The sequence below is a fragment of the Somniosus microcephalus genome, chromosome 1, assembly GCF_052327205.1.
Source record: "Somniosus microcephalus isolate GS21.2 chromosome 1, FLI_Smic_1.0, whole genome shotgun sequence".
In the NCBI taxonomy this organism is placed as follows: domain Eukaryota; kingdom Metazoa; phylum Chordata; class Chondrichthyes; order Squaliformes; family Somniosidae; genus Somniosus; species Somniosus microcephalus.
The window spans coordinates 5,492,282-5,511,582 of NC_140987.1; the positions used below are offsets into that span (position 1 = coordinate 5,492,282).

Sequence of the window (19,301 nt, forward strand, 5' to 3'; positions counted from 1 at the left end):
TTTAAGTTCTACCCATATGGCCTCATTAGAGGAACCCGCTAATATATCATCCCTCCTTACAGCAGTAATTGACTCCTTAATTAATATTGCAACACCCCCTCCCCTTTTACACCCCCCTCTGTCTCGCCTGAAGATTCTATACCCCGGAATATTGAGCTGCCAGTCCTGACCCTCCCTCAACCATGTCTCTGTGATAGCAACAATATCGTACTCCCATGTGTTCAACAACAACTTCAGTTCATCCACCTTATTTGCAAGACTCCTTGCATTAAAATAAATGCCTTCCAGCCCTGCCATATTCTCTTTTGCCTTCACATATTTGCTCTGCCTTCCCAGCTGACTTGTTTTTCCCTCTGTATTTGGCCGTAAATCACCCCCTACTATAGCTCCACTCTGTACCCCAACCCCCTGCCAAGTTAGTTTAAACCCTCCCCAGCAGTGCTAGCAAACCTCCCCGCAAGGATATTGGTTCCCCCCTGGTTCAGGTGTAAACCGTCCGACTTGTACAAGTCCCACCTTTCCCAGAAGCAGACCCAGTGATCCAGGAAACTAAAGCCCTCCCCCCTGCACCATCCCTTTAGCCACGCATTCATCTGTTCTATCTTCCTATTCCTATACTTACTAGCACGTGGCACCGGGAGTAATCCAGAGATTACAACCTTTGAGGTCCTGCTCCTTAATCCTTCACCTAGCTCCCTAAATTCTTGCTGCAGGACCTCATCCCTCTTTTTACCTATGTCGTTGGTACCAATGTGGACCACGACCACTGGCTGTTCTCCCTCCCCCTCCAGAATGCCCTGCAGCTGCTCAGTGACATCCTTGACCCTGGCACCAGGGAGGCAACAAACCATCCTGGATTCACGTCTACGGCCACAGAAACGCCTATCTGTTCCCCTTACTATAGAATCCCCTACCACTATTGCTCTCCCACTCTTTTTCCCCCCTTCCCCCAACCCCACCTTCTCCCAGTATCCCACAACCCCACCTTCTCCCCGCATCCCCAACCCCATTTACCCACATTTCTCTCCATATCCCTCAATCCCATCAACCCACTATCACTAGAAATTGAATAATATACAACTGTTCATGAGTGTGGAAATTGACCTCCGTGAGGTATAATCGGTGCCCCTGTATAATGGCAGCTCCAGGGTTATAATCCCCATACAGAGACTCATGCCAGGGTGAGTGGGATATAATTCTCAATCCCATACATGGTGACTGTGAGTGGGATGAATGCCTACCCTCTGCACCTTTGGGGCACTCTGCTGATACCATGGGTTTAAATTGGGGGGTAAAATCACGTCAATTAATCCCGGATCTGGCAGAAACCATTCCACGCGGAAGGATCCACTGTGGATGGAACCCAGTAGCAAACACAATAGCATGGTATCCACATCCACACACTGTGACAGATCTACACACATGCGCGCATGTTCGCACTCTCCCCTCCATGGGAGGCACCCAGCTTTGCAATGTTAGCTGAAGCCTTGAAATTCAGCTGTGCGGTATTAGCAAGAAAGCTTAAACGGGTTAATGCCTCTGTTCAAGCAGCATCTGTCGGCTCGTGCCGATTTATACATTAATTAACAGTGTTAATGTAAATATTAATTCACCACCACCGGCTCAATCTCACTGGGCTGTGTATTTGACCTCCCTCTTGCCATTAGTGAAGGGGTGGGGGTGGGGGAGGGATGGACAGAGGCCCGGGGGAGTGGGGAGGGGGGGAAGGGAGCGAGACGCCATCATTCGGCTTCTGTCGCCACCTCCCAGCGGCCGGTGGAAAGCAGGGGTGCAGGACCACCTGCCGAGACCATGCGAAGCGACAACAAAGAAACCACGGTAAGATGCCACAGCCTGTAATCCCCAAACGAAGGGCCCGGCTACTGAGGAGCCAGCTCCCTCCCTCACTCACAATTCCATCCTTGTTGTAGGGCGAGTCAAAGTTATCCAGGAAAGTCCTGAAGACCTGGTCCTCTGTCCACTCCCCGTTCTGATATTTGGGGTGGTGCTTGGCGTTGTACACTCCTCGCAGATCCTCGATGGTTATCACACCGTCCCCTGTCTTGTCCAGCTTACGGAAGGCCTGTGCAATGATCTCTTTTCTTGCATTGGACATGGGAGGCTGTATCAGGCAGAGAGAGGGAGGGAGGGAGGGTAGATGAATCCTCTGACAGTGTGAACCCCATACCCCAACTGACACCCCCCCCCCGAAACCGTCTCCAAACCCCTGGAGCAGCACACTCGGGGCCCTTCCCATCGTGACCGACCCCACAATCGATCCATCACTAAGACCGCCTACTTCGACCTCCGTAACATCCCCCGTCTCCGCCCTTGCCTCAGCACATCTGCTGCTGAAACCCTCATCCACGTCTTTATTACCTCCAGACTCGACTCCGTAAATCTGAGCTCATCCAGAACTCGCAGCAAGTCCCATTCACCCATCACCCCCTGTGCTCGCTGCCCCGTGTCCTAACTCACACCCAGTCCCATTCACCCATCACCCCCTGTGCTCACTGCCCCGTGTCCTAACTCACACCCAGTCCCGTTCACCCATCACCCCCTGTGCTCACTGCCCCGTGTCCTAACTCACACCCAGTCCCGTTCACCCATCACCCCATGTGCTCACTGCCCCGTGTCCTAACTCACACCCAGTCCCGCTCACCCACCACCCCCTGTGCTCACTGCCCCGTGTCCTAACTCACACCCAGTCCCGTTCACCCATCACCCCTGTGCTCACTGCCCCGTGTCCTAACTCACACCCAGTCCCGTTCACCCATCACCCCCTGTGCTCACTGCCCTGTGTCCTAACTCACACCCAGTCCCGTTCACCCATCACCCTCTGTGCTCACTGCCCCGTGTCCTAACTCACACCCAGTCCCGTTCACCCATCACCCCCTGTGCTCACTGCCCCGTGTCCTAACTCACACCCAGTCCCATTCACCCATCACCCCCTGTGCTCACTGCCCCGTGTCCTAACTCACACCCAGTCCCGTTCACCCATCACCCCCTGTGCTCGCTGCCCCGTGTCCTAACTCACACCCAGTCCCGTTCACCCATCACCCCCTGTGCTCGCTGCCCCGTGTCCTAACTCACACCCAGTCCCGTTCACCCATCACCCCCTGTGCTCGCTTCCCCGTGTCCTAACTCACACCCAGTCCCGTTCACCCATCACCCCCTGTGCTCACTGCCCCGTGTCCTAACTCACACCCAGTCCCGTTCACCCATCACCCCCTGTGCTCACTGCCCCGTGTCCTAACTCACACCCAGTCCCGTTCACCCATCACCCCCTGTGCTCACTGATCCGTGTCCTAACTCACACCCGGTCCCGTTCACCCATCACCCACTGTGCTCACTGCCCCGTGTCCTAACTCACACCCAGTCCCGTTCACCCATCACCCCCTGTGCTCGCTGCCCCGTGTCCTAACTCACACCCAGTCCCATTCACCCATCACCCCCTGTGCTCACTGCCCCGTGTCCTAACTCACACCCAGTCCCATTCACCCATCACCCCCTGTGCTCACTGCCCCGTGTCCTAACGCACACCCAGTCCCGTTCACCCATCACCCCCTGTGCTCACTGCCCCGTGTCCTAACTCACACCCAGTCCCGTTCACCTATCACCCCCTGTGCTCACTGCCCCGTGTCCTAACTCACACCCAGTCCCGTTCACCTATCACCCCCTGTGCTCACTGCCCCGTGTCCTAACTCACACCCAGTCCCGTTCACCCATCACCCCCTGTGCTCACTGCCCCTTGTCCTAACTCGCACCGAGTCCCATTCACCCATCACCCCCTGTGCTCGCTGCCCTACACTGGCTCCCCGTCCGGCAACACCGCAATTTTAAAATTCTCATCCTTGTTTTCAAATCCCTCCATGGCCTCGCCCCTCCCTATCTCTGTAATCTCCTCCAGCCCCACAACCCTCAGAGATCTCTGCGCTCCTGCAATTCTGGCCTCTTGAGCATCCCCGATTTTTAATCGCTCCACCATTGGCGGCCGTGTCTTCAGCTGCCGAGGACCTAAGCTCTGGAATTCCCTCCCTAAACCTCTCCGCCTCTGTACCTCTCTCTCCTCCTTTAAGACACTCCTTAAAACCTACCTCCTTGACTAAGCCTTTGGTCACCTGCCCTAATCACTCCTTATGTGGCTCGGTGTCAAATTTTGTTTGATAATCGCTCCTGTGAAGCACCTTGGGACGTTTTACTATGTTAAAGGCGCTATATAAATACAAGTTGTTGTGACACTGTCTCTGTGCAATGGGTAAAAGTGATTCAGTATTTGAAGAGTCTGACGGTTCTCCGTTTCCTGCAAGAATCACCAACATATTACAAGGCCGCTCGAAGAATGTCACTGCCGATACTCGCCACTCACCCGCAGCGTCACGAGGAACTCATCAAAGTCGATCGTTCCACTCGCATCCCTATCGAAATGTTTGAAAGCTGCTTCCACATCCTCCTTCTCCAACAGCACACCGTAATCATTCAGACCCTTCACAAACTCCTTGAAGTCGAGTGTCCGATTATTGTCATCATCCATGATGTGGAACACCCTGCATCACACAGACAGAAAAGCCATTGGGCAGGACAAGTTGGGAAGGCTGTTAAAAATGCACACGGGATCCTTGGCTTTATTAATAGTGGAATAGAGTACAAAAGCAAGGAAGTTATGCTAAACCTTTATAAAACACTGGTTCGGCCTCAGCTGGAATATTGTGCCCAATTCTGGGCCCCGCACTTTAGGAAGGATGTCAAGGCCTTGGAGAGGGTGCGGAGGAGATTTACTAGAATGGTACCAGGGATGAGGGACTTCAGTTACGTGGAGAGACTGGAGAAGCTGGGATTGTTCTCCTTAGAGCAGAGAAGGAGAAGAGATTTGATAGAGGTGTTCAAAATCATGAAGGGTTTAGATAGAGCAAATAAAGAGAACCTGTTTCCATTGGGAGAAGGGTCGGTAACCAGAGGTCACAGATTTAAGGTGATTGGCAAAAGAACCAAAGGCGACATGAGGAACAAAAACGTTACCCAGCGAGTTGTTGTGATCTGGAATGCGCTGCCTGAAAGGTGGTGGAGGCAGATTCAATAATAACTTTCAAAAGGGAATTGGGGAAAGAGCAGGGGAGTGGGAGTAATTGGGTAGCTCTACCAAAGAGCTGGCACAGGCAGGATGGGCCGAATGGCCTCCTCTGTGCTCTATGATTCTACATCCTCACTCTATTGAAACTCATCATTGAGGTGGTGTCACCGCTCCCCTTGGTTCCCTGTACTGCAGGAGTCGTGCCGTCACCCAGGTTTACCCAGAGAGGGGGACCTGTTGTAAAGTTTAGTCTATTGAGGCCGTGCTGGGATGTGAGAGAGGGAGGAGGAGCTGGGTGTTAAATGTCAGTCCTGTGCAATGAGGTTACTGTCTGGGTATTGGAAATAGATCAGCAGGGCTCGAGAGTGAGTTCTGACATCTACGCTCTGTGCGAGAGACAGTGAGCAGCGCAGGGGAGAGGGGGGTAGGTGGGTCACTCGGTAAAAGTAAAAGTACTAGGCAAACTAATGGGACTAAAGGTTGACAAGTCCCCTGGACCCGATGGCCTGCTTCCTCGGGTCTTAAAAGAAGTGGCTGCAGAGATAGTGGGTGCATTGGTTGTAATCTACCAAAATTCCCTGGATTCTGGAGCGGTCCCAGCGTATTGGAAAATTGTAAATGTAACACCCCTATTCAAGAAAGGAGGGAGACGGAAAGCAGGAAACTATAGACCAGTTAGCCTAACATCTTTAGATTCAGATTCAGATTAGATTTATTTGCCATATGTAACAAGTACAATGGAATGCTTGTTCCCCGTGGGGACGCGTCAGCTATACATACATCTGTCGTTGGGAAAATGCTGGAGTCCATTATTAAGGAAGTAGTAGCAGGACATTTAGAAAATCATAATACAGTCAAGCAGAGTCAGTATGGTTTTATGAAAGGGAAATCATGTTTGACAAATTTGCTGGAGTTCTTTGAGGAGGTAATGAGCAGGGTGGATAAAGGGGAACCAGTAGATGTGGTGTATTTGGATTTCCAGAAGGCATTCGATAAGGTACCACATAAAAGGTTACTACACAAGATAAGAGCTCACAGGGTTGTGGGTAATATATTAGCATGGATAGAGGATTGGCTAACCAACAGAAAACAGAGAGTCGGGATAAATGGGTAATTTTCCGGTTGGCAATCAGTAACTAGTGGGGTGCCACAGGGATCAGTGCTCGGGCCCCAACTATTTACAATCTATATTAATGACTTGGATGAAGGGACCGAGTGTAATGTAGCCAAATTTGCTGACTATACAAAGATAGGTGGGAAAGCAAGTTATGCAGAGGACACAAAGAATCTGCAAAGGGATATAGACAGGCTAAGTGAGTGGGCAAACATTTGGCAGATGGAGTTTAATGTGGGAAAGTGTGAGGTTATCCACTTTGGTGGGAAAAATAAAAAAGCAACTTATTATTTAAATGGAGAGAGATTACAAAATGTAGAGGGATCTGGGGGTCCTTGCACATGAAACACAAAACATTAGCATGCAGGTACAGCAAGTAATTAGGAAGGCAAATGGAATGTTGGCCTTTATTTCAAGGGGGTTGGAGTATAAAAGTAGGGAAGTCCTGCTACAACTGTACAGGGTATTGGTGAGACCACACCTGGAGTACTGCGTACAGTTTTGGTCTCCTTATTTAAGGAAGGATATACTTGTATTGGAGGCAGTTCAGAGAAGGTTCACTAGGTTGATTCCGGAGATAAAGGGGTTGTCTTATGAAGAAAGGTTGAGCAGGTTGGGCCTAAGGGGGCATAATTTCAGAATAAGGGGTCGCCCATTTAAAACTGAGATGAGGAGGAATTTCTTCTCTCAGAGGGTCGTGAATCTTTGGAATTCTCTTCCCCAGAGAGCTGTGGAGGCTGGGTCATTGAATATATTTAAGGTGAAGATGGACAGATTTTTGAACGATAAGGGAGTCGAGGGTTATGGGGAGCGGGCAGGGAAGTGGAGTTGAGGCCAAGATCAGATCAGCCGTGATCTTATTGAATGGCGGAGCAGGCTCGAGGGGCTGAATGGCCGACACCTGCTCCTATTTCTTATGTTCTTATGTCACAGGTAGAAATGAGGTGCCTGCAGTCTGATGCAGTGGAGAGTTAGTCAGGAACTTGAAGCACTTCCCTATCAACCAAGTGGCTTGGGGATTACGGAAGCCAAACATTACGGCTTCTGTTAGTCGCTATGACAACCTTATTTACAGATCATCAGTCCATACGCACCACCAGTTTGCAGAGAGTGACCCTGAGAGCCAGGAGACAGGTTAACCCACACAGCTATCGGGAAATGCTGTGCTGCCAGTCTCTAACTGCTTTCTGTGGGTTTTACCTAGTGGAGGCTGAGGGGTGAGTTCACAGCATCCGGATCCAAGGAGGAATGCCCCTCGCCCCACACTGAGGGTAATCCCCCATCCTGCCCCACACTGAGGGGGTAATCCCCCATCCCGCCCCGTACTGACCCACCCCTCGCCCCACACTGAGGGGGTAATCCCCCATCCCGCCCCGTACTGACCCACCCCTCGCCCCACACTGAGGGGGTAATCCCCCATCCCGCCCCGTACTGACCCACCCCTCGCCCCACACTGAGGGGGTAATCCCCCATCCCGCCCCGTACTGACCCACCCCTCGCCCCACACTGAGGGGGTAATCCCCCATCCCGCCCCGTACTGACCCACCCCTCGCCCCACACTGAGAGTAACCCCCCCCCACACTGAGAGTAAACCACCCCCACACTGAGAGTAAACCACCCCACACGGAGAGTAAACCCCCCCCACACTGAGAGTAAACCCCCCCCACACTGAGAGTAAACCCCCCCCTACACTGAGAGTAAACCCCCCCCACACTGAGAGTAAACCCCCCCACGCTGAGAGTAAACCCCACCCACACTGAGAGTAAACCCCCCCACGCTGAGAGTAAACCCCCCCCACACTGAGAGTAAACCCCCCCCCACACTGAGAGTAAACCCCCCCCCACACTGAGAGTAACCCCCCCCCACACTGAGAGTAACCCCCCCCACACTGAGAGTAAACCCCCCCCACACTGAGAGTAAACCCCCCCCCACACTGAGAGTAAACCCCCCCCACACTGAGAGTAAACCCCCCCACACTGAGAGTAACCCCCCCCCACACTGAGAGTAAACCCCCCCCACACTGAGAGTAAACCCCCCCCCACACTGAGGGTAAACCCCCCCACACTGAGAGTAAACCCCACCCACACTGAGAGTAAACCCCCCCACGCTGAGAGTAAACCCCCCCCACACTGAGAGTAAACCCCCACACTGAGAGTAAACCCCCCCCACACTGAGAGTAACCCCCCCCACACTGAGAGTAACCCCCCCCACACTGAGAGTAAACCCCCCCCCACACTGAGAGTAAACCCCCCCCCACACTGAGAGTAAACCCCCCCCACACTGAGAGTAAACCCCCCCACACTGAGAGTAACCCCCCCCCACACTGAGAGTAAACCACCCCACACTGAGGGTAAACCTCCCCCACACTGAGAGTAAACCACCCCACACTGAGAGTAAACCCCCCCCACACTGAGAGTAAACCCCCACACTGAGAGTAAACCCCCCCCACACTGAGAGTAAACCCCCCCCACACTGAGAGTAAACCCCCCCCCACACTGAGAGTAAACCCCCCCCACACTGAGAGTAAACCCCCCCACACTGAGAGTAAACCCCCCCACACTGAGAGTAACCCCCCCCACACTGAGAGTAAACCCCCCCCACACTGAGAGTAAACCCCCCCCCACACTGAGGGTAAACCCCCCCACACTGAGAGTAAACCCCACCCACACTGAGAGTAAACCCCCCCACGCTGAGAGTAAACCCCCCCCACACTGAGAGTAAACCCCCACACTGAGAGTAAACCCCCCCCACACTGAGAGTAACCCCCCCCACACTGAGAGTAACCCCCCCCACACTGAGAGTAAACCCCCCCCCACACTGAGAGTAAACCCCCCCCCACACTGAGAGTAAACCCCCCCCACACTGAGAGTAAACCCCCCCACACTGAGAGTAACCCCCCCCCCACACTGAGAGTAAACCACCCCACACTGAGGGTAAACCTCCCCCACACTGAGAGTAAACCACCCCACACTGAGAGTAAACCCCCCCCACACTGAGAGTAAACCCCCACACTGAGAGTAAACCCCCCCCACACTGAGAGTAAACCCCCCCCACACTGAGAGTAAACCCCCCCCCACACTGAGAGTAAACCCCCCCCACACTGAGAGTAAACCCCCCCACACTGAGAGTAACCCCCCCCACACTGAGAGTAAACCCCCCCCACACTGAGAGTAAACCCTCCCCACACTGAGAGTAAACCCCCCCCACACTGAGGGTAAACCCCCCCACACTGAGAGTAAACCCCACCCACACTGAGAGTAAACCCCCCCACGCTGAGAGTAAACCCCCCCCACACTGAGAGTAAACCCCCACACTGAGAGTAAACACCCCCCACACTGAGAGTAACCCCCCCCCACACTGAGAGTAACCCCCCCCACACTGAGAGTAAACCCCCCCCCACACTGAGAGTAAACCCCCCCCCACACTGAGAGTAAACCCCCCCCACACTGAGAGTAAACCCCCCCACACTGAGAGTAACCCCCCCCCACACTGAGGGTAAACCACCCCACACTGAGAGTAAACGATGTCAGCTGCGAGGCCCTCTGCAGTCAAATAGCCAGCTCGCAGTAGCTGGCCAGGCTCACCCGGGTGAGGTTGCTTGCTCATTTAACTGGTACCGCAGTAAGAGACAATGAGAGGAGCACAGCCCCCACCCAGTGATAACGTGTCGCTGTAGAAGCCTGGCTGTCTTTACCTGCCGAGTCCTTTGATCCCCGCCGAACCCCGGGACAGACACTGCAATCGCAGCTTCTCGACCGGGTCCGAGCATTGCTGCAGCTGCTTCTTTGCATTCATCACCATTTCCCGGTCGTGTCTCGCTGTCCCCGCCATCTTCTCTCCGATTATCTGGAATCAAGTCGCAGTAAATTTAGCCCCGGCCGTTCTCTGCTCACAGCGCAGCCACTGAACACCCACAGACTTACAGCTGGTTATTCGAAATATCACAGCGTAGTCTATAGGCCTCCGAACAGTTGCAACTCTGTTGGACGGAGTATCAATCAGGAAATAGTTGAGGCTTGTAATAAGGGAGCATCTATAATTATGGGGGATTTTAACTATCATATTAATTGGACAAATCAAATTGGGCAGGGCTGCCTTGAGGATGAGTTCATTGAGTGCATTAGGGATGGGTTTCTTGAGCAGTATGTAACTGAACCGACCAGGGGGCAAGCAACCTTAGATCTGGTCCTGTGTAACGAGACAGGATTAATTAAAAATGTCCTAGTAAAGGATCCCCTTGGAATGAGTGACCATAACATGGTTGAATTCCATATTCAATTAGAGGGTGAGAAGGTTGGATCTCAAACAAGCGTGCTAAGCTTGAATAAAGGAGACTATGAAGGTATGAGAGCGGAATTGAGTAGAGTGGATTGGGAAAATAGATTAAAGGGTAAGACGATACATGATCAGTGGTGTACATTTAAGGAGTTATTTTACAACTTCCAAAAAATATATATTCCACTGAGAAGAAAAGGGTGTAAAAGAAAAGACAGCCATCCGTGGCTAAGTAAAGAAATTAAGGATAGTATTCGGCTAAAAACAAGGGCATATAAGGTAGCCAAATCTAGTGGGAGGATAGAGGATTGGGAAAACTTTAAAAGACAGCAAAAAATAACAAAAAGATTGATTAAGAAAGGGAAGATAGATTATGAAAGTAAATTAGCAAAAAATATAAAAACAGATAGTAAGAGTTTTTATAGTTATATAAAAAGAAAAAGGGTGGCTAAAGTAAATGTTGGTCCCTTAGAGGATGAGACCGGGAAATTAATGGTGGGAAATATGGAGATGGCAAAAACACTGAATGAATATTTTGTATCAGTCTTTACAGTAGAAGACACTAAGAATATCCCAACGCTGGACAAACAGGGGGCTATAGGGGGGAGGAGCTAAACACGATCAAAATCACTAAGGAAATGGTACTCGGTAAAATAATGGGACTCAAGGCGGATAAATCACTTGGACCTGATGGCTTACATCCTAGGGTCTTGAGGGAAGTGGCGGTAGGGATTGTGGATGCATTGGTAATAATTTTCCAAAACTCCCTGGACTCAGCAAAGGTCCCGGCAGACTGGAAAACTGCTAATGTAACACCCTTATTTAAAAAGGGCAGTCGACAGAAGGCTGGAAACTATAGACCAGTTAGCCTAACATCTGTGGTAGGTAAAATTTTGGAGTCCATTATTAAGGAGACAGTAACAGGACATTTGGATAATCATAATTTAATAGGACAAAGTCAGCATGGTTTTATGAAGGGGCAGTCATGTTTGACAAATTTGCTGGAGTTATTTGAGGAAGTAACATATAGGGTGGATAAAGGGGAACCAGTGGACGTAGTGTATTTAGACTTCCAAAAGGCATTTGACAAGGTGCCACACAAAAGATTATTGCTTAAGATAAAAAATCACGGGATTGGGGGTAATATTCTGGCATGGATAGAGGATTGGCTATCTAACAGAAGGCAGAGAGTTGGGATAAATGGTTCATTCTCAGACTGGCAATCAGTAACTAGTGGTGTTCCGCAGGGGTCAGTGCTGGGTCCCCAACTCTTTACAATCTATATTAACGATTTGGAGGAGGGGACCGAGTGTAACATATCAAAGTTTGCAGATGATACTAAGATGGGAGGGAAAGTAGTGAGTGAGGAGGACATAAAAAACCTGCAAGGGTACATAGACAGGCTAAGTAAGTGGGCAGAGATTTGGCAGATGGAATACAATACTGGAAAGTGTGAGGTTATGCACTTTGGCAGGAAAAATCGTAGAGCAAGTTATTATCTTAATGGCAAGAAACTGGAAAGTACTGAAGTACAAAGGGATCTGGGGGTCCTGGTCCACGAAACTCAAAAGGTTAGTATGCAGGTGCAGCAAGTGATTAAGAAGGCCAATGGAATGTTGACTTTCATTGCTAGGGGGATAGAATATAAAAATAGGGAGGTATTGCTTCAGTTGTACAAGGTATTGGTGAGACCGCACCTGGAATGCTGCATACAGTTTTGGTGTCCATACTTAAGAAAAGACATACTTGCTCTCGAGTCAGTACAAAGAAGGTTCACTCGGTTAATCCCGGGGATGAGGGGATGGACATATGAGGAGAGGTTGAGTAGATTGGGACTCTACTCATTGGAGTTCAGAAGAATGAGAGGCGATCTTATTGAAACATATAAGATTGTGAAGGGGTCGGATCGGGTGGATGCGGGGAGGATGTTCTCGATGATGGGTGAAACTAGAACTAGGGGGCATAGTCTTAGAATAAGGGGCTGCTCTTTCAAAACTGAGATGAGGAGGAACTACTTCACTCAGAGGGTGGTAGGTCCATGGAATATGCTGCCCCAAAAAGCTGTAGAAGCTACATCATTACATAAATTTAAAACAGAAATAGGCAGTTTCCTAGAAGTAAAGGGAATTAAGGGTTACGGGGAGCGGGCAGGAATTTGGACATGAGCCTAGGTTCGGATCGGTCATGGCCCTGTGGGTAGCGGAGCGGGCCCAGGGGCCGTGTAGCCTGATCCTGCTCCTATTTCGTGTGTCTAATTCTGTTAGATTCAGGAGATGGTTCTGTGATAGTAGATTGGCGGTTAGGATCAGATCAGCCATGATCTTATTGAATGGCGGAGCAGGCTCGAGGGGCCGATTGGCCTACTCCTGCTCCTATTTCTTATGTTCTTATGTATCGGCTGGGAGCCACACAGAGGTTGAGACACCGCACACACACAACCACATTACCCCTTCACCAATACGCAATGAGCAACATATTACCCCTTTACTCCTGAAACGGTTCCCTCTCCTCAGGTCCCCCTCCCTTTCAAATCTGCCATCATCATTCCCCCCCCACTCCCCACCTTCAAAAAAAACAAACCCTTGACCCCTCTGTCCTTGCAAATAACCTCCCTTTCCTCTCCAAAGTCCTTGAACGTGTTGTCGCCTCAAATCTACCCACCTTTCCCGGAGCTCCATGTCTCAATCCCTCCAATCAGGATTCCGCCCCTGCCACAGTACAAACGGCTTTTACCAAAGTCACATTATGCTTTGTGACTGTGACAATGGTAGACTATCCCTCCTCGTCTTTCTTGACTTGTCTGCAGCCTTTGACACGGTTGACCACTCCATCCTTCTCCAACGCCTCTCCACCATCATCCAGCTGGGTGGGACTGCACTCGCCTGGTTCCATTTTGATCTATCGAATCGTAGCCAGAGAATCACCTGTAACGGTTTCTCTTCCCACTCCCGCATCGTTACCTCTGGTGTCCCCCAAGGATCTATCCTCGGCCCCTCCTATTTCTCATCTTCGGCAATATCATCCGAAATACATCAGGTTCCACATGTACACTAACGACACCCAACTCTACCTCACCACCCCCTCGCTCGACCCCTCCGCTGCCTCTGATTTGTCACGCTGTTTGTCCGACACCCAGTATTGGGTGAGCAGAAATTTACTTCAATTAAATATTGGAAAGACGAAAGCCATTGTCTTCGGTCCCCACCACAGACTCTGTTCCCTAGCCACCAACTCCATCCCTCTTCCTGGCCACTTTCTGAGGCTGAACCAGACCGTTCGCAATCTTGGCGTCCTATTTTACCCTTAACTGAGCTTCTGACCACATATCCGCTCCATCACGAAGACCACCTATTTCCACCTCCGTCACATCGAACGTCTCCGCCTTTGCCTCAGCTCATCCGCTGCTGAAACCCTCATCCGAGCTTTTTGTTACCTCGAGACTCGACTACTCCAACGTTCTCCTGGCCGGCCTCCCACTTTGCACCCTCGGTAAACTTGAGCTCATCCAAAACTGCCCGTGTCCTAACTCGCACCGAGTCCCGTTCACCCATCACCCACTGCGCTCACTGCCCCGTGTCCTAACTCACACCCAGTCCCGTTCACCCATCACCCCCTGTGCTCACTGCCCCGTGTCCTAACTCACACCGAGTCCCGCTCACCCATCACCCCCTGTGCTCACTGCCCCGTGTCCTAACTCACACCGAGTCCCGCTCACCCATCACCCCCTGTGCTCACTGCCCCGTGTCCTAACTCACACCGAGTCCCGCTCACCCATCACCCCCTGTGCTCACTGCCCTGTGTCCTCACTCACACCGAGTCCCGCTCACCCATCACCCCCTGCTCACTGCCCCGTGTCCTAACTCGCACCGAGTCCCGCCCACCCATCACCACTCTGCTCACTGCCCCGTGTCCTAACTCACACCGAGTCCCGTTCACCCATCACCCCCTGTGCTCACTGCCCCGTGTCCTAACTCACACCGAGTCCCGCTCACCCATCACCCCCTGTGCTCACTGCCCCGTGTCCTAACTCACACCGAGTCCCGCTCACCCATCACCCCCTGTGCTCACTGCCCCGTGTCCTAACTCACACCGAGTCCCGCTCACCCATCACCCCCTGTGCTCACTGCAACGTGTCCTAACTCACACCCAGTCCCGTTCACCCATCACCCCCTGTGCTCACTGCCCCGTGTCCTAACTCGCACCATGTCCCGTTCACCCATCACCCCCTGTGCTCACTGCCCTGTGTCCTAACTCACACCCAGTCCCGTTCACCCATCACCCCCTGTGCTCACTGCCCCGTGTCCTAACTCACACCCAGCCTCGCTCACCCATCACCCCCTGCTCACTGCCCCGTGTCCTAACTCACACCCAGTCCCGTTCACCCATCACCCCGTGCTCACTGCCCCGTGTCCTAACTCACACCCAGACCCGCTCACCCATCACCCCCTGTGCTTACTGCCCCGCGTCCTAACTAACACCCAGTCCCGTTCACCCATCACCCCGTGCTCACTGCCCCGTGTCCTAACTCGCACCCATTCCCGTTCACCCATCACCCCCTGTGCTCACTGCCCCGTGTCCTAACTCACACCCAGTCCCGTTCACCCATCACCCGCTGTGCTCGCTGCCCCGTGTCCTAACTCACACCCAGTCCCGTTCACCCATCACCCCGTGCTCACTGCCCCGTGTCCTAACTCACACCCAGTCCCGTTCACCCATCACCCCCTGTGCTCACTGCCCCGCGTCCTAACTCACACCCAGTCCCGTTCACCCATCACCCCCTGTGCACACTTCCCCGTGTCCTAACTCACACCCAGTCCCGTTCACCCATCACCCCCTGTGCTCACTGCCCCGTGTCCTAACTCACACCCAGTCCCGTTCACCCATCACCCCCTGCTCACTGCCCCGTGTCCTAACTCACACCCAGTCCCGCTCACCCACCACCCCCTGTGCTCACTGCCCCGTGTCCTAACTCGCACCGAGTCCCGCTCACCCACCACCCCCTGTGCTCACTGCCCCGTGTCCTAACTCACACCGAGTCCCGCTCACCCACCACCCCCTGTGCTCACTGCCCCGTGTCCTAACTCACACCCAGTCCCGTTCACCCATCACCCTCTGTGCTCACTGCCCCGTGTCCTAACTCACACCGAGTCCCGCTCACCCATCACCCCCTGTGCTCACTGTCCCGTGTCCTAACTCACACCAAGTCCCGTTCACCCATCACCCCCTGTGCTCACTGCCCCGTGTCCTAACTCACACCCAGTCCCGTTCACCCATCACCCCCTGTGCTCACTGCCCCGTGTCCTAACTCACACCGAGTCCCGCTCACCCATCACCCCCTGCTCACTGCCCCGTGTCCTAACTCACACCGAGTCCCGTTCACCCATCACCCCCTGTTCACTGCCCCGTGTCCTAAATCACACCGAGTCCCGTTCACCCATCACCCCCTGCTCACTGCCCCGTGTCCTAACTCGCACCGAGTCCCGCTCACCCATCACCACTCTGCTCACTGCCCCGTGTCCTAACTCACACCCAGTCCCGTTCACCCATCACCCCCTGTGCTCACTGCCCCGTGTCCTAACTCACACCCAGTCCCGTTCACCCATCACCCCCTGTGCTCACTGCCCCGTGTCCTAACTCGCACCGAGTCCCGTTCACCCATCACCCCCTGCGCTCACTGCCCCGTGTCCTAACTCACACCCAGTCCCGTTCACCCATCACCCCCTGTGCTCACTGCCCCGTGTCCTAACTCACACCGAGTCCCGCTCACCCATCACCCCCTGTGCTCACTGCCCCGTGTCCTAACTCACACCGAGTCCCGCTCACCCATCACCCCCTGCTCACTGCCCTGTGTCCTAACTCACACCGAGTCCCGCTCACCCATCACCCCCTGCTCACTGCCCCGTGTCCTAACTCGCACCGAGTCCCGCCCACCCATCACCACTCTGCTCACTGCCCCGTGTCCTAACTCACACCCAGTCCCGCTCACCCACCACCCCCTGTGCTCACTGCCCCGTGTCCTAACTCGCACCGAGTCCCGCTCACCCACCACCCCCTGTGCTCACTGCCCCGTGTCCTAACTCACACCCAGTCCCGTTCACCCATCACCCTCTGTGCTCACTGCCCCGTGTCCTAACTCACACCGAGTCCCGCTCACCCATCACCCCCTGTGCTCACTGTCCCGTGTCCTAACTCACACCAAGTCCCGTTCACCCATCACCCCCTGTGCTCACTGCCCCGTGTCCTAACTCACACCCAGTCCCGTTCACCCATCACCCCCTGTGCTCACTGCCCCGTGTCCTAACTCACACCGAGTCCTGCTCACCCATCACCCCCTGCTCACTGCCCCGTGTCCTAACTCACACCGAGTCCCGTTCACCCATCACCCCCTGCTCACTGCCCCGTGTCCTAAATCACACCGAGTCCCGTTCACCCATCACCCCCTGCTCACTGCCCCGTGTCCTAACTCGCACCGAGTCCCGCTCACCCATTACCACTCTGCTCACTGCCCCGTGTCCTAACTCACACCCAGTCCCGTTCACCCATCACCCCCTGTGCTCACTGCCCCGTGTCCTAACTCACACCCAGTCCCGTTCACCCATCACCCCCTGTGCTCACTGCCCCGTGTCCTAACTCGCACCGAGTCCCGTTCACCCATCACCCCCTGCGCTCACTGCCCCGTGTCCTAACTCACACCCAGTCCCGTTCACCCATCACCCCCTGTGCTCACTGCCCCGTGTCCTAACTCACACCGAGTCCCGCCCACCCATCACCACTCTGCTCACTGCCCCGTGTCCTAACTCGCACCGAGTCCCGTTCACCCATCACCCCCTGTGCTCACTGCCCCGTGTCCTAACTCACACCGAGTCCTGCTCACCCATCACCCCGTGCTCACTGCCCCGTGTCCTAACTCACACCGAGTCCCGCTCACCCATCACCCCCTGTGCTCACTGCCCCGTGTCCTAACTCACACCGAGTCCCGCTCACCCATCACCCCCTGTGCTCACTGCCCCGTGTCCTAACTCACACCCAGTCCCGTTCACCCATCACCCCGTGCTCACTGCCCCGTGTCCTAACTCGCGCCCATTCCCGTTCACCCATCACCCCCTGTGCTCACTGCCCCGTGTCCTAACTCACACCCAGTCCCGTTCACCCATCACCCGCTGTGCTCGCTGCCCCGTGTCCTAACTCACACCCAGTCCCGTTCACCCATCACCCCCTGTGCTCACTGCCCCGTGTCCTAACTCAAACCCAGTCCCGTTCACCCATCACCCCCTGTGCTCACTGCCCCGCGTCCTAACTCACACCCAGTCCCGTTCACCCATCACCCCCTGTGCTCACTTCCCAGTGTCCTAACTCACACCCAGTCCCGTTCACCCATCACCCCCTGTGCTCACTGCCCCGTGTCCTAACTCACACCCAGTCCCGCTCACCCACCACCCCCTGTGCTCACTGCCCCGTGTCCTATCTCGCACCGAGTCCCGCTCACCCACCACCCCCTGTGCTCACTGCCCCGTGTCCTAACTCACACCCAGTCCCGTTCACCCATCACCCTCTGTGCTCACTGCCCCGTGTCCTAACTCACACCGAGTCCGGCTCACCCATCACCCCCTGTGCTCACTGTCCCGTGTCCTAACTCACACCAAGTCCCGTTCACCCATCACCCCCTGTGTTCACTGCCCCGTGTCCTAACTCACACCCAGTCCCGTTCACCCATCACCCCCTGTGCTCACTGCCCCGTGTCCTAACTCACACCGAGTCCCGCTCACCCATCACCCCCTGCTCACTGCCCCGTGTCCTAACTCACACCGAGTCCCGTTCACCCATCACCCCCTGCTCACTGCCCCGTGTCCTAACTCACACCGAGTCCCGTTCACCCATCACCCCCTGCTCACTGCCCCGTGTCCTAACTTGCACCGAGTCCCGCTCACCCATCACCACTCTGCTCACTGCCCCGTGTCCTAACTCACACCCAGTCCCGTTCACCCATCAACCCCTGTGCTCACTGCCCCGTGTCCTAACTCACACCCAGTCCCGTTCACCCATCACCCCCTGTGCTCACTGCCCCGTGTCCTAACTCGCACCTAGTCCCGCTCACCCATCACCACTCTGCACACTGCCCCGTGTCCTAACTCACACCCAGTCCCGTTCACCCATCACCCCCTGTGCTCACTGCCCCATGTCCTAACTCACACCCAGTCCCGTTCACCCATCGCCCCCTGTGCTCACTGCCCCATGTCCTAACTCACACCCAGTCCCGTTCACCCATCACCCTCTGTGCTCACTGCCCCGTGTCCTAACTCACACCCAGTCCCGTTCACCCATCACCCCCTGTGCTCACTGCCCCGTGTCCTAACTCACACCCAGTCCCGTTCACCCATCACCCCCTGTGCTCACTGCCCCGTGTCCTTACTCACACCCAGTCCCGTTCACCCATCACCCACTGTGCTCACTGCCCCTTGTCCTAACTCACACCCAGTCCCGTTCACCCATCACCCCCTGTGCTCACTGCCCCGTGTCCTAACTCACACCCAGTCCCGTTCACCCATCACTCCCTGTGCTCACTGCCCCGTTTCCTAACTCACACCGAGTCCCGCTCACCCATCACCCCCTGCTCACTGCCCCGTGTCCAAACTCACACCGAGTCCCGCTCACCCATCACCCCCTGCTCACTGCCCCGTGTCCTAACTCACACCGAGTCCCGCTCACCCATCACCCCCTGCTCACTGCCCCGTGTCCTAACTCGCACCGAGTCCCGCCCACCCATCACCACTCTGCTCACTGCCCCGTGTCCTAACTCGCACCCAGTCCCTTTCACCCATCACCCCGTGCTCACTGCCCCGT

General features: G+C 54.4%; 1 protein-coding gene across 1 annotated transcript in view; it reads right to left on the minus strand.

The window, feature by feature from the left end:
- Nucleotides 1-1,663: 1,663 nt before the first annotated feature.
- The window catches only part of LOC147123902 (calcyphosin-like protein), a 53,073-nt gene continuing 35,435 nt past the window's right edge, over nt 1,664-19,301 (minus strand). Inside the window, exons 2-4 of the mRNA XM_086002601.1 lie at nt 9,880-10,031; nt 4,370-4,547; nt 1,664-2,122 (exon numbers count right to left, since the gene is read on the minus strand). Coding sequence (XP_085858727.1) covers nt 1,664-2,122; nt 4,370-4,547; nt 9,880-10,016 — 774 coding nt within the window. The 5' untranslated portion in view covers nt 10,017-10,031. The remainder of the gene's footprint in view (nt 2,123-4,369; nt 4,548-9,879; nt 10,032-19,301) is intronic.